The 14834-nt window shown below is 39.4% G+C and overlaps 2 protein-coding genes across 6 annotated transcripts in view; one reads left to right on the top strand and one right to left on the bottom strand.

Annotated features, from left to right (window-relative positions):
* The window catches only part of gpr137c (G protein-coupled receptor 137c), a 16693-nt gene extending 14400 nt beyond the window's left edge, over nt 1–2293 (top strand). The window contains exon 7 of one of the 2 annotated variants that reach the window (XM_077514362.1): nt 110–322. In XM_077514362.1, the coding sequence (XP_077370488.1) occupies nt 110–172 (63 nt within the window). In that variant the 3' untranslated portion in view covers nt 173–322. Of the gene's footprint in view, nt 1–109 lie in introns of both variants that reach the window. The other variant, XM_077514361.1, reaches the window with a different exon arrangement.
* Nucleotides 2284–13990, bottom strand: acp2 (acid phosphatase 2, lysosomal). 4 transcript variants are annotated; one of them, XM_077514365.1, is made up of 13 exons: nt 13821–13989; nt 11447–11542; nt 10732–10818; nt 8563–8623; nt 8388–8479; nt 8212–8310; nt 7998–8087; nt 7822–7905; nt 7700–7748; nt 5977–6065; nt 5792–5895; nt 4133–4308; nt 2284–3312 (listed from the first exon to the last, which is right to left on the bottom strand). In XM_077514365.1, exons 1-13 carry the CDS (start codon nt 13905–13907, stop codon nt 3170–3172), a joined length of 1257 nt encoding a protein of 418 aa, XP_077370491.1. In that variant the 5' UTR covers nt 13908–13989; the 3' UTR covers nt 2284–3169. The 4 variants fall into 4 exon arrangements, 3 of the variants coding, with proteins under 3 accessions (XP_077370491.1, XP_077370493.1, XP_077370492.1); XM_077514367.1 differs by lacking the exon at nt 13821–13989 and adding an exon at nt 13318–13471; XM_077514366.1 differs by lacking the exon at nt 13821–13989 and adding an exon at nt 13314–13471.
* Nucleotides 13991–14834: the final 844 nt, after the last annotated feature.

A 14834-nucleotide genomic window follows, 5' to 3' on the forward strand; every position in this document is an offset into this window, starting at 1 on the left:
GGGGGCAGCAAAGGACTAATAGCATTACCTACCGTTTATTGGACTAGTCGATTAATCGGTCCAGCCCCACACACGCTGATGCACACCCCATTATTTTCATGTCTTTCAGCGTCCCCTCCTCCACCACGCAGCCAAGTTGCGTGCCCAGTTGGTACGGCACGATCCAGTCTAACGGGATCCTGGCGTCGACCCAGCCGCCCTCGTCCACAGCCCCCCTCATATTCGCTTATGGAAACATCCAGAGTACCCAGCATCACCACCACAACTACTACTCCACTCCACAAAGTAACCACCACCATCACGGTTATTATCATTCCACCCCTCAGAACTGAGGAGATAAAGACCTTTTATTTTGGAACCAGAGTTCTCCCGACCAAGCTTGTGGAACAAGGACCGTTTGATGATAAATAAGGGTTAGTGCAAATTGTGGATCAGGAATGTAGCGCCAAAATCCCTGCCCATAATCCTCAGGGCCGTTTTCTGGGGGTTAAAAAAAAAAAATACTACTACAAATGTCAGTCTTATGTAGGATGAAAAATATGAAAGGAACAAAAAGGCATTCACTGGACTCTTCATACTTAAAAACTGAATTAAAAAAAAAAAAAAAAATGTCAGTAGAGGACAGACCACCTCCATCGTTCATCTTGTAACCAAAGTGAAAAAGCTTGCTTTCTGTTTTTCTTTCCATATGTACGTCCTGAATTATTTTATTCTCATCTCATAGCATTCACACCCACTTTTTGGTGTGAATTGCAGTTCTACGTTCTTAACATGAGTATTGTTTTTACAGTTTGCTGTGAATTACAGTACTGTAATATTTTGGGCACCAACCACATCCGTTTTCTCTTCCGCTTTATCCTCAATGTGGTCACAGGTTAGCTGCTGCTTACCCTAGTTGAAATTGAGCAAGGTTATGTTGCCAGCCAATCACTGGCCATTCTGAAAAGCTATTCTGAAATACGATGTTTAACGTCACTGTGGAACACAAGGTTAGCTTATCTTGCTCAAAAGTTGAGATGTTCTCTGAGTGTGGTGTTAGCATGAAGTGCTAGCTTGTGCTAACGCGAAGATGTTCTTTGAATGTGTGGCGTTAGCATGAAGTGCTAGCGTGTGCTAACACGGTGCCAAAAATAGGAAAATCGTACTAAAAAGTTATACAACTGAAATGTGTTCGAATAGTGAACTACTTCTAGCATGTACACAGTTCTTCCAACAAGGATCGGCTAAAGCTAATCTGTGATGCTAAATAGGACAAGCAGTTGCAAGAAATGGATGGTTTCCCCAACACATGACACAGTTTCATTGTTGGAATATCAAAATTGAATTCCACAAAACAAAGTATATTTGCACCATCTTTTGTAGATGTTAAAATAATCAAGAATGAGATTGTTGTGGTCCACAGGTTGGACAGTTTGGCCAAAAAAAACAAAAACCTTTTTATAAGCTTTGCTGCAACCTTTTGCACTTGGATGTGGTTTTTCATTTTCATTCCTTACGGAAGATATGTTTGCACAAGATATTGTCAAGTGACGTATGTATGGAGTCATTTGCATGTTTATAGGTGAAAGTATGTGATCTGGACAATTAGAATGTTTTTATACGCTTTGTTTTGTTTTTTAATTCACCATAGCTTTACTGATTTAAAAAGTTTGTACTTTTTCATTGTTTTTCCATTGTTGGTAATTGAATTTGTTTTTGGTGTCTGGCTGATTTTCTGAAAAAAGTTAACGTGTGTTAAATCTCTGTAGGTGGTTGTAGCCTGCACATGCCCCAAACTTGATCAACAGCACACATCAATGGGGAGAAGTGGGAAAATATCAAGTTCCTGGCTTTTTTTTTTTTTTTTTTTAAACACATAAACTACCAAAAACAAAAACTTTATAGATGCAGTTCAAATCACACTTTTCTGAAAGTCGTTTAATCCCAAGGGAAATTCCAGAAAAGGAACACTAGTGGCAAATATGGGTCCACAAACTGGTCTGAGTTAGAATTCAACTTGGCGAAACTGCTGCCAGCATGTTCTTGAAATGTGATCAGTTTGCAAAAAGTTGTTTTCTTTCTTGATGACTAAAGTTCTCATTTCCATTTCCTGACATGTGAAAGTAGCCTGCGCGCTGCATGGCTCATGCAACAAGTCAACATTTCTAGGATCCAATTCCTCAAAGCTTGTGTTGTCTTTTAACCAGGACCATACTGAATGTAACCTGATTTGTGACAGACAAATCACTAACATCATTCAAATAAGCACTATGTTTGAATAAAGGCTTCCTGCACTGTTTGACATAAATGTTAATGAGATTGTTTTTTACTACCTCACACTCAATTGTGTATTGTAGGGGGCTGAAATGGTAGATAAATTTCAAAGGAGCATCCCCAAAAAAAAAAAAAAAAAAATTACCATCATTTGATAATTCTGCTTTAAAACTACACTTCAGATCAATGCTAAAAATAAAACGAAACTGCCCCAACAGCAGTGGACAAAAAAAAAAAAAAAAAGTCAGTCAGCATTGAAGTACTTTCCAATGTTTCAAAAGTTACTAGCAGTTTTAAAACATCTGAAACACGGCCTGCTACTCCTGATGAAAACAAACCATTTGAGGAAGTGGAAGTTAAAAAGCATGATCACACGATTACAAAAACAAAAAACTGTACTTAAATCAAAATTGAACACATCAGCAAAATACGACAGATATTAATCTAGGTGACAAAATCCACCTACGTGAAATTTCATTTGGTACATTTTTTTTCTTTTTTTAATCCATTTTGAAAATTGAGCTATAAGTATACTTACAATTTAGAACGACGATTATTTAAGGCATAATGGTCATTTGGCCTGATTTGACTGAAGATAAAACAATTCACAAAACTCAATGAACACATTTTCAAGTAAAAACTTTGACTTCTCCAGATTAAAAGTAAACATTCTAGACTTTCATACAATTGCACCAAATAGAGTACAATAGAACCCCTCAACTTGGATTCAAATCAGAAAAGCACAAATGGAAAAAAAAAATGTTAAAGGATAAAAAAAAAAAATGTCCACATTTGTCAAAGCTTCTCTATCCCCAACCTTCGTACTGGCTCAAAGTTCATCATCATCATTGTCGTCGTCGTCGCTGCTGCCCTCTTGTGACGAGAAGCCGCTTCGACTGCAAAACGTGCACTTCTGTCAGGACTCCTCGGCCCCTCCGTTGTTGATCTGGCGATATCCCCGACTGCCCAGCGGCTCCTTGTGGCGAATGATGGACAGGAAGAGGATGATGATGAGCCCCAGCAACAGGCAGCCGGACACCACCAGACTGATGATCACCTCTGAGGGGCAGACAGACGGACGACCGTTAACACCTCGTCCGTATCGGAATCTTTTACGTGGTTTGCCGGCGGAATATTTTCACAATATTCATAAAGTTTAATATAATTCTCAAACACTAAATAGTCAAATTACAATTCATTCAATTATCCTATTTTTTACTAATTTTAGAGCTTTCATTTTAATACTGCGTTATTTTTGCTCACAGTTATCATTCCGTCAATCTAATATGAACCGTGCGCGGCAATAAAGAGTTTAAAGATTTGTTAACTACAAAAATGCTACTTATTGTGTTGTGTTCTCTGCCACCATACATCAGCTTCCCAAATGTCCACACATTTATTTCTCATCAGTTTCCTCTTTTCGTATTATTATAGATATAGACAAAGGGCCAGCGCATTAGCTTCTTTCTGTCATGCTGCTTTGTTTGTGGTTCAGTGAAAACTAAACAGTACATTAAGTGTGAGTTGGCGTGTGAAGCCAATCGGCAGGTGTGAGTCGTCAAATGTAATTTGTTTATGACGGCTTGGTTCAGTCTCATTCAGCCATGTCGCTCGGAATAATCCTCCAGCAAACAAAATGGCACATGGAAAAAAACAAAAAAACAAAACTAAATCTTAACAGAACTATGCAAGACAAACAAATATACAAGCCAAGTATAACAAAATACAGCAAATTAGCATGTCAACATGTGAAAGTAGTTCAGGTTCAGAAATATACAACTAATCAAAACCTACAAAAAAAACACACACACATTTAAGTGGTTAACTATTAATATTTGGCACCAGTGCATTAGTTATCACTGTGGATTTGAAAGCTCACCTTTACTGCTCCCACTTGAAGCCAACTGGCACTCCTTCTGTCTGTCCTCAGAAATAGACGGCTTTGTAATTTTCACAAACTCCTCCAGGGGGCAGTTCAGGGAGCAACCAGGCAACTGAAGTTCGTATGGTTGAATCCTGCTTTCATTCCGGTAAAACATGGACACTGACAGAGACCTAGAAGCACACAAAGCAGGAAGTTACTTGTGTGTTTCTGTTTCTCCGTACATGTTTTTGATTAATTGATCAATTTCTGTTTTGTGTTCAACTAAGGCCGGGATTTCAAACCAACTGCTGGTATGTTAGAAAGCCCATAAACCGGTTTGCACCAAGTACTACTGGAAAAAATGCTTGCTTATCAGTGTTCATCAAAAACGAGACAGATGTTTTATGATCATTATTATTATTATTACTATTTTTTTTTAAAGCCTATTTTTAGCCACTGTAACATTACGCAGTTAACATTGTTAACACTGTTTTTAAGTCTTTGACTGCCAAACATTATCCAAAAAACAGTGCCAGCCGATTTCGAGCATTTTCACTCATCTTTCAACAAAATATTGTGCGCTACGACTACATAAACACACAAAAAAGTATATTTCTACCTTATTCCGTTCTTTAGTAATCACCATTCGAAAATAGGTAATTTCAGTGACATAAGCGAAAATTGGAAAAAAAATATAGAGAAAACAAGCTTTTTGTGAAGATACATTTTTTGCACAAACAGTGAGTTTGAAATTTTTTGTTGTTGTTGTTGTTGTTGTTGTTGTTTATTGACGCTGTGTGAATTAGATTTAATGTGACAAAGGCTTTGATCATTCACATCATCCTTGAAAACGTTCCATTTCATCAGATTTGTCATGTTTCATTGTAATTTCATATACCGTGAACCCATTGAAAAGATAAAATGTTGCCATCTGCTGGCCATAGTTAGTGGCTGTTTTGGGATTTCACAACCCCAATAACAAGGCAGCACAAGACATTGCACTGCCCATTGAGGGGGGGGGGGGAAAAAAAAAAAAAAAAAAAAAAAAAAAAACCTTAGTAAATGTCAATTAACGTTTATGGGAGCATTCATTAGGATTTTAGCATACGTTTTACGTTATATATATATATATATATACACACACACACACACACACACACACACACACACACACACATTTTTTTTTTTTTTTGCATATCTCTATAGGTAGTCCACGTCATTGCATTTCATTCTTTGGTCTTTTTTCCCCATACACTTTTAAGATGTCCTATATTATTATCAGTCCTTAAATGCACCTCACTCTGAAGTTTTGTTTACCTCTCTACTGATGCAGCTAGTTTTCTTTGCGCATTATCATTCGCCCGTTAAGTGCTAGTTTGCATATTTGTTCACTCCCCTCACGTCAATTTGTGCCAGCATCTTTAAGCAACAGCACCACTGATAAGCCTCATGTGAAGGTGGTTATATTATTTTCAGGATGTTCTACGTATTTGCTTTCCTGTTAATTCCTCGTTTGTATTTGTATAGCACCCAAATGGAAGACAGGCATCCTTCTTCCACACAATGACAGAAGGGAATTAGCTCAATAAATATGGCCTTGCAAAAATCCGGCTGTGTGTGTGTACGCACACGTGCTTCCTTCCCATATGCGTGTGTTTGAGTGTGCGCGTGTACCCGCCATCTGAATAGAGCTCGATCAAGAGACAGGAGGCATACGGCGGTTGTCTGCCATTGAAGACATTCAAGCTGGACTGCAGTGCCGCCATAGTTGTGTCATGCTGTCCAACATACAGCCAATGTAAATACAGTAATCAACTTTCAAAGTTTGGAATTTATATCTTGCCGTTACTTTATCTCACCGCAGAAAGCATCATCATTTTCAGACGCTGCATTTCCTTAGATTTAGCCGCTTGGGAAAGATTCTTCACTATTTCACCCAACAGGATCCCTAAAAGAGAGAGGCTGTTAGCATTTAGTTCAATATCATGATGCTTGTAGTTTTCAAATCATAAAACTTTCCATGTTGAGCACAACTGTGTTGCAGGATTACTTTAAATTTGCTATTTGAGAAGCACTGCATTATACTAAGATTCATAGTTCAAAGGCAAAATCTGAAACGAACTATAGACTATTATTGTTGAAATAATAAATGCAACTCACATGGGTTGGGTAACATCATACCCTTTTACCCCTTGATGTAATTAGCCTATTTTCAAGGCTTCATTACCATGAAAACTGGCAGCGCAGATAGGGTGTTACAAATAGGCAGTCACCATATAGACAAAGTCCATTTTCACAAATGAAGGCATTGCTTCATCACAAAATTGCCAAATGCATGTCAACACAGAGGCCGGGCGAGCCACGTCCTTCATGATTGTGACATGCGACAAAACAATAGTCAATTAAGAAGTGACCTTAAACTGACTCTAGAGGACCAACTGGTTTTGTTGCATGTCTGTGGAACAATTCATTCATTTAGTCAAGCTTTTTTAGTCATTCCTTGATCACATTCCTTTTCCTGTTGAAATGAATGAGAAGGCCATTGATCCTATCCGGCCTCCTCCCCATTCAAAATAATTGTGTTTTTATAAGAATATTTGCACTTTATAGTATACTATAGCATTTTTGTTTGTAAAACTAAAATAGAGGAACAACATAATTAAACTAGAGCATAAAAAAAATGAAGTGTGTGCATCATAATCAATTTGCACAGTTCTATCTGGTGACCACAGGGGACAGTATAATAGCAACATACAGATTAAAAAAAATAAAGGAGACTGTTGCCCTGCAATTGGCTGGCAACCAGTTCAAGGTGTCCCCCGCCTACTGCCCAGAGCCAGCTGAGATAGGCGCCAGCAGCCCCCGCGACCCTTGTGAGGAATAAGCGGTCAAGAAAATGGATGGATGGAAAGAGACTGTCACAACTGTTCAATAAAATGCAACATTGTTTTTTTTTTGCAGCAGACAAATAAAAGTATGCCTCTGAGTATTGCCTGTCAACATGCGACAACACCCGCAACACCGTTAGTATTCCTTCATTTGCCCGTCTACAGTATTTTGCATTGTGTGTTAGCATTAAACTAGCCAAATTTGCTCAGGCAAAGTTGTGCTTGTTATAAAAACACTGTGTAATTATCTTTGTTTACTTTGGCAGTAAACTTCAAAAAGAAGTATCAATAAACAGCTTTTTTCAAGAATCGTTCAGTGCTGCTTGTTGTGAAATGATGTGCTCGAGTTTGCTGCCTCAATCGACCTCTTAAATCTCTCATTTTTGCTTGCAGATCAAAAGAAAAAAAAAAACTCATCCGAGCACAGTTCACATCTCGAAAACTATGAAGTGAAGGTATCATTATATAGTATTTTATGACATTCTGGATGCCCTGTGGCCACAAGATTCGTCCTACAGGTTAGTCTGGTTACTTACTACCCCATGGTTGTGTGTGTGATGTGCTGTCGATCTTCTCGAGTGAGCCACACACTATAGTAGTAAGACTGCGATTTTTTTTATGTCATACGTGGTCTCACATTTGACGAAAAACAGATAAGATGTTAAACAGTGCGTGCACCAAACTTAACACACACCTCCCTGCAGCCGACTCTTCTCCTGATGTTTGTAGACCCCAAATATAACCTAGGAAGATTAGAGCACACTTGGATTACTAACAGCGGTTTAAAACGCAGTTTAATGGAGAAACGTTTTTTACCCGGAGTCCAAAGTCTTTGAGAAATCGGAGCCTTTCCCAGACAGAAGGGGTCACCCAATCAGGAGCTGACTTGTTATGACGTGACTAAGAAACACACCCACGTGTGCTTTTAACAGGGAGAAAACCGCAGCCAAGGCAAAAAAAAAAAAAAAGAAGTGGAAAATGCAGATATTCACCTCACAGAAGAGCGTGTCGTACACACCCCAGACAGCATCCACGGTCATTATCTTCAGTCCTGTTTTATTCCGCACAAGCTCCATAATGTCCTACACGGAAGAAAAGCGGACGAGTTTGTTTACGCAAGCTCCTGCCAAATAAAGCTGCTCTACTTCAATTACAGTTAATCTCATTATATTGTACACGCTGCGAAAAAGGAGTGTGCGTGTACACCTTGTTAGCATTTGTGATGTTAAGGTATTCTTCCGTTTGTTCAGTCTCATTCATCAGTTCTTCGTATCGAGGGCAATCTCTCTGAGGAAAGGCCAGCAGCTGGAAACAAACAACATTTTCTGATAAAGCATTAATACAAGAAATGACATTAAAAGTTGCCGTATCCTTATGTCAACCTTTTCTTCACTTTGTGGAACTGTGTGCACTGGGATAGGCTGCCACTTGATGTTTGGTGAGAAGACCTGCTCACCAATGGGGGGGTACAGACCTGCAAGGAAGGCGTGGTTACAACTGAAGTCCTAAAACGCAACCCTTTTCAAGAGACAGCAAGAACAAAATGGGCGGCATTACCTGCGAGGTTGGCCTCGGCGCTCATCAGGGTGCGATCGTAGTCTGTGCTGCGAACGGAGATCTGAGGACACGGGAGTTGCACTTCAAAGCTGCACTGCACTTTGCTTTAAATAGTGTGGCGTAACAAATTGGAAAATCTTAACATCACTCTATCTGCTCTCTCATTCCAATTGGGAAAACGGCATTGCAGCAATATGATATGAGATACTGTCCCATGTCAGAGGTCGTGTGAAGTCAATAGACCATTTCGACAGTACTCTTCGCCCTGCTAGTAAGCAAACCCGTACGGTCATTTCACCAAGGGAGAGAACAAGGTACGCTACTTGAATGATGACTTCTTTAGTGCTCTAAGTTTTTACGTGTGACAGCCAAGTTTTGCCTGAGGCGAACTGCTTTGAAGCAAGGTGGAATAATGGCCATTAATTACATTTCAAAAGCAGGTGTGATGGAAGTCACACTGAGGGACTAGCTAAACTAGTTTATTAACCCCGGGTTTTCACCGGATGCGGTTGCGGTGCGGTTGCGGTGCGGTTGCGGTGCGGTCCGGCGACGCAAGCAATTAGATTCCATTCATTCGAATGGTGCAGTTTACACCGCTTGCGGGTGCGTTGCGTGTCGACTGCGGAAGGCCTGCGGCGTGCCGCAAGCCTTCCGCAAGGATAGACCTATTTTCTATTTTTGCCGGACGCCGCAGCGGTAGGCCTCCGGCAAATGGCAAGCTAGCACAAAACACATCGAGCGGGACAGGAAGACCGAGGCAGTTTCAAAATAAATTTCCGGTTACCTTTCAGAATAAAACACTCGCCAGCTCCTATTTCGCAAGTTTTTCAGCAAAACGTGACGTGGGCGTCGCCGGGCCATGTGCTCATTCACGGTTTAGACACCAGCGAACATGGACGAGGAGAGGTTTATATTGGAGGTGGAAAACCACAAAATAATATATGACACGGCACATCCTTTTTATAAGGACTGTAATGTATTGTGAGTTTGATGTTCGCGATTGCTTGTTGTGCCCGTCTCGCTTGCCGTACTGAGCGGCAGCCGGACGCGGAAGACAGAAATAAAGAGTGGACCCGCACTGACCCGACTCTCGTTATTAATATACTTTACAAGGACAACCAAAAAAAGGATGCTGCATGTTATCTCATAGCAGAAGAAGAAGAAAAGGTTAAATCAAAAGAAGTCCACCTCTCGTTGTGAAATGCCACATGATCGCGCGCGCGCGGTCCCGCGAGACCCGTTGGGAAGTGGGCGGCGACGGAGCTGCCGGACCGCAGCTGTGCGGAGCCGGTGTGGATTGACAAAAAAATTGACCCGTCCGGAGCACGCAGTCAAGACGCACCGCACCGCAACCGCATCCTGTGAAAACCCGGGGTAAGTGTTCTCTTGTGGCACTGAAAATGGATAGAGCACTTGTCACAATCGTCTAGTGGGTTGGCTAGCTATTACATTTTGCTAAATCACTCCAAGACAACCAAATAGGGATCATGTCAATCACATTTTTATACCTGAGTCTTGGATACATGGTTTGGACTATCTGCCTATATACTGAGTCCTGCTGCATTTCTTCAATTTAAGGAAAAAAAAAAAAAGAAGAATGCATCAAATTGGTCACAGCTGTTTGTTTGAATAACGACATCCCAACATGCTAGCTTTTTATATGTCTATTATGCAATCTAGCGCACAGTAAACAAAATATTTTTAGATCATACAAGTGGAGCAACATGAAATAATGATGATGCAAAACGTAAATCAACATCCATTCTGTATATGCAAATTTGGCTGTGTGAACGCGTGTTCCTGATAGGCGGGTTGCTTTCACCTGGCTGGCTGCTTACTCCAGCGTCAGTTTGAATGGTGTGTTTACAAACAGCAAGAGAAAAACTTCGGACCATTCTTTAACATTTATGTCATGTGTTCTGTAAAATGCTTTGTTAAACCCATATGCCACTAAGTGAGAAACGTTTGTTGATTTCTTGTCATGGTTCCTTCAAGCATGCAACGTTCGTCTGAGGTTTTAATGTTCAAAATTTCAACATTCGCTACCTTAGCAAACGTTTGCGCCTCAGTGGGATATTTTAACAGCGAAATATAAATAAAAGGTGAGTTGAGCTGTTTCCAGAGTACCCTGGCATCTTTTTAAATGTCATGAAAATGTCAAACATTTACCTCATGTCGGACATAGTTTTCATTCAGAAAGCCGTCATAACGCATCCTCAGAAACTGGCCCAGCTCCAAGTGTTGCCGCATCCCTTCCTGAGAACAAACAAACCCTTGCAGTCAGACGTTACAAGATCAACTTCATTTTATTTGCATTTTCTGATATTTTGTTTGCACAATATATGTCATTTTCATCACATTTCCATCTTTTCATATGTTTTCCATCACAATCCTCAAACTGCAATATCAAAATGCGCAACTAACCCAAAAGGGGCAATTTTTCATTTTTTTTTTTTTTAGCATTTATCCAAGATACACCCACAAAAGCAACAATTAAGTATGTGAGCTGCTTTGTCTCCTAAAAGTCACATATATCAATGTTAGGGTTTACCATCTCAAGGTCATAAAGGGAACCAAATTAAATCCTTTCTTAGATGAACAGACCATCATGGAGGTTTTCCAGTCAGGTTTTAAGAAGATGCAAAGTCAGCCTGTGACCATGTTGTCTCTCGTTTTGTTCGATCTGCAGTATTCAATATTGTAGACCACAGTATTCTGTTGGCTCATTTACAGCACAACTCACTTTTACTCAATGTACAGCACTTTGCTGTAAATGAAGTTGAGTCAAGAATCATTCTATACCAGCCAAAATGATGCCACAAAGGTAATCAATAGGTGGAAACATAATGGTAATGTCGTGTTTTATCTACAGACGGTCCGGTACCTGTGACAGCTGTCCGAAGCCTTGAGGCCAGTCGCTCTCTTGGTATGGGTCAGTGGGATAGGCTTTGACTGGTGATCTGTCGCCATGTCGAAACAACTGTACGACAGAGAAGCCACATGTATCAGATACTCAACTGTCACGCATGATTGGATTCCAAAGCCCTTATCTTGGTAGGTCCAGTTTTGTCCAGTCATATACCACTTGAGTTTCCTCACTTATTTATTTAACCACCAATGAGACTTCGCATATCTCGGCAGCTATTTTTGGATACACTAATCAGATAGTGTTCCTTCCAACCTTTCCGGGCTTCTTCCACAGATGGGCAAATGTATTCATATTTGCAGGCTGCAACCAAGATTTCTGACATTAGGCAGCACATTTTGCTCCAGAATGCCTTCAAAGTCTTGAGTTATTTTTGCAACCAGAACAGGTTCAAGACACCCGGTGCCGGATTTAGTAAAGAAGGCCTACAACGTGAGTGAGCCTGCTGTTCGTTCCGCAATAGGTACAAAGTTCTTTTCTTTGTATAGATGGCAAAACTGTTGGTGTTTGTGGTTTGTCAAAATAGCATTTTCAGAAAAATCCCGTCTCATCAGTTTCAAGTTGTCGATACAAGACACAGGGTGCAACATACTGCTTAGCTCAGCAGACTGGAAGGACAGGTTGTTGTTTTTTAACAAATAAAATTCCCTAACAGTAGGCACTTATATGGAATCTATTTCGTACTTTTATCTGTCCCGTCCCACTAAAATGAATCATCTGGAGAGAAAAAAAAAAAGAACACTTGACACACCACTTAGATAAAGTATCCAAATTCAGCAGATTCTCGGAACGACAGACAAGTGAGCGGTTAAACGGTTGCTATGAAAAGTCATCACATGAGCAGCATAATCATGCATAGCATGTTTCTCATTTACTCATTCAAATAAATAATAAGTGCAAGTTCTTACATTTTAGTACTCGCTCATTCAAAATATAAAACCACGCCTTGCAAATGCGATTTAATTTAATATTTAATAATCATTAAAAAAAAAAAGTAAATAAAAACATGGCCAGCGCCGCCTGAGCAGAGCATAAGTCCTTAAAGGTGTTGTCACCTGTGTTTAAAGTATCCACACAGGACTAACATGGCTCCGGCTTTGAAGGTATGTGTCAGGCTGGTGGTGTGTAGTATTGGTGCATTTTTATGAGCACCAGTACTGTAAAGAAGTACATTATCGGTGGAGATGATATCAGTATTGGTACATTTACAATTATAATACAATTAATGCCCCTACCTTCAAAAACAGCCTAAATAGTGTGTGTGTACTCTGCTGCTACTGTGCTTATCTGTTCTTTGGCCTTCTCCGTGTTCTTCAGCATAAACTCAATAAAAACATGTGACTTCTAAATCAGTTCAATCATTAGCTGCAGCAATGGCCAACAAAACAACTTTTGTTCGAAAGGGGTAAAAACATCAATCATAAGACCTTTAGCTGTACATTGTACTAGTTGACCTTCTCATGTTATAACACAGTGACATTACGAGATCCTTGATGTCAAAGTGTTACAATTATGATTGAGTCCAAAACAATTCAATTGTCACATCCCTGACAAATTATATGTCCCTTTAGGTACTACTACAATTATGATTGAGTCAAAAAAAAAATTTAATTGTCACACTCCTGACAGATTCAGTGTCCCTTTGGCTACTACAATCTACCAGGCATACTGAAACTCACAAACACTGTCAGCATATTATCAAATGTACTAATTACAAATGCTACGAAAGGTTAAATAACCTGCACGGGAATGAAGAATGACAGAGTTGGATGACTGAAGATGTAAAGCAGTGCAATTTAACTGTAAAAATAAGTTGGACACATACTAACGTGTTTCTCAGTAAGCAACTTGATTGGACTGGAGGGTTAATCACCTACAGTAAGCACATACTCATTCTAGCATACATTATAACCAAAAACAAGCCCAAGATACACAATGCATTATGATTAAATTTGATTATGGATGCGTTACAAAAACAATGAACTGTATAGCTATTACCAAGCGTCATAATCTTGACAGCAAGCTACGTCACAGAAAGACATTGCACAACTCCTTGCCAACGTTACAACTATGTCATGGCCACAAACTACGACAAACAGGTATGTGCACACGTTATCCCTATTCGTATAAAACCCGACAGTTGTCACAAATTGGGATTTTTGCACGTTATATTTAAATTGTGTTAATATTATAATTTTTTGCCCTCCAGATTTCATGCCTAGGGCTCAAGTAAACTACACATATATTCACTGTCAGTCTTGTAATGAGTTTTGGCATCTCGTTCGCCACGGATCCCGCAACAATTTCAGCACAGAGGGTTAAATATACTCACCACAGTTACGTATTGCAGTTCTTTCTCCGCTGTGACTTTCCCCCAGAGCGTGACCACCGCTAAGAGGAACAGAAGTGTAGGGTACATGACAGAGTCCGTAAAGACTATCTTTTCTCCAGTGAACTACAATAGCTTTTTAGCAAAACGATTCGCTTTATGTCACGTGATCCCACGAGCGCGGGACACATGAACTAGCATAGACAACATTTACATAGACCGCGCCTTGAGCGGCGTGTGGTTGCACAGATGCGACAGCGCGACCGCCATGTTAGATGTGTAAGATAAAACGCTTTTCATTATACACACTACATTAACACAATACTATAGAATAACAGTTGGGCGCCAAAACCAACGAATGTAATTGTAAATCCGGTAATTGCAAAATGGTTGCTTAGATGTGCGTTTTAATATTTCATTAGAGTTGATTGATTATTTTTTATTTATTAATTATCTATTAATAATTATTAATAAATAATTATTTTATCAATCATTATTGATTGATTAATATACTGATTGTGGATTGAAATTTACAATGTTGTGGGTATTGTGCATTGTTTTCATTCAAAAAATTTCCGCATGATCTGAAAAAAACATACATTATTATTTGTTATTTGTTATTTTTTTTCTATTTTTCTTGTTCTCACTGTGTAAGATATGAGAGAGGGTAACTATCTTGTGTACAGTTACAAAAATTATGTTGCATATAATTTAGAGTAAAACTCAATATTTACTTTTGTACTTAGGAACATTGATGTATTATTTATTTATTTATTTATTTATTTATTTATTTATTTATTTATTTCCATCCATCCATCCATTTTCTTGACCGCTTATTCCTCACAAGGGTCGCGGGGGGTGCTGGCGCCTATCTCAGCTGGCTCTGGGCAGTAGGCGGGACCAGTCAATTATTTATTTATTTATTTATTTATTTATTTATTTACTTATGTGCAGGGATTGACAGTAGTAGCCTTCTACTTTTACCAGACTTTTTTTTTTTTTTTGCACAAGTATCTG

The sequence above is a fragment of the Festucalex cinctus genome, chromosome 2 (genome assembly GCF_051991245.1).
Source record: "Festucalex cinctus isolate MCC-2025b chromosome 2, RoL_Fcin_1.0, whole genome shotgun sequence".
Lineage (NCBI taxonomy): Eukaryota > Metazoa > Chordata > Actinopteri > Syngnathiformes > Syngnathidae > Festucalex > Festucalex cinctus.

What these genes read in the sequence shown, in the direction of transcription:
- acp2 (XM_077514365.1), bottom strand. Translation starts at nt 13,907, where the DNA reads ATGTACCCTACACTTCTGTTCCTCTTAGCGGTGGTCACGCTCTGGGGG. An exon ending in CGCCGAGGCCAACCTCGCAG is followed by an intron (nt 8,480 to 8,562) that starts GTAATGCCGCCC and finishes CCTTCCTTGCAG; the next exon opens with GTCTGTACCCCCCCATTGGT. An exon ending in GAAGAGTCGGCTGCAGGGAG is followed by an intron (nt 6,066 to 7,699) that starts GTGTGTGTTAAG and finishes TCTCTCTTTTAG; the next exon opens with GGATCCTGTTGGGTGAAATA.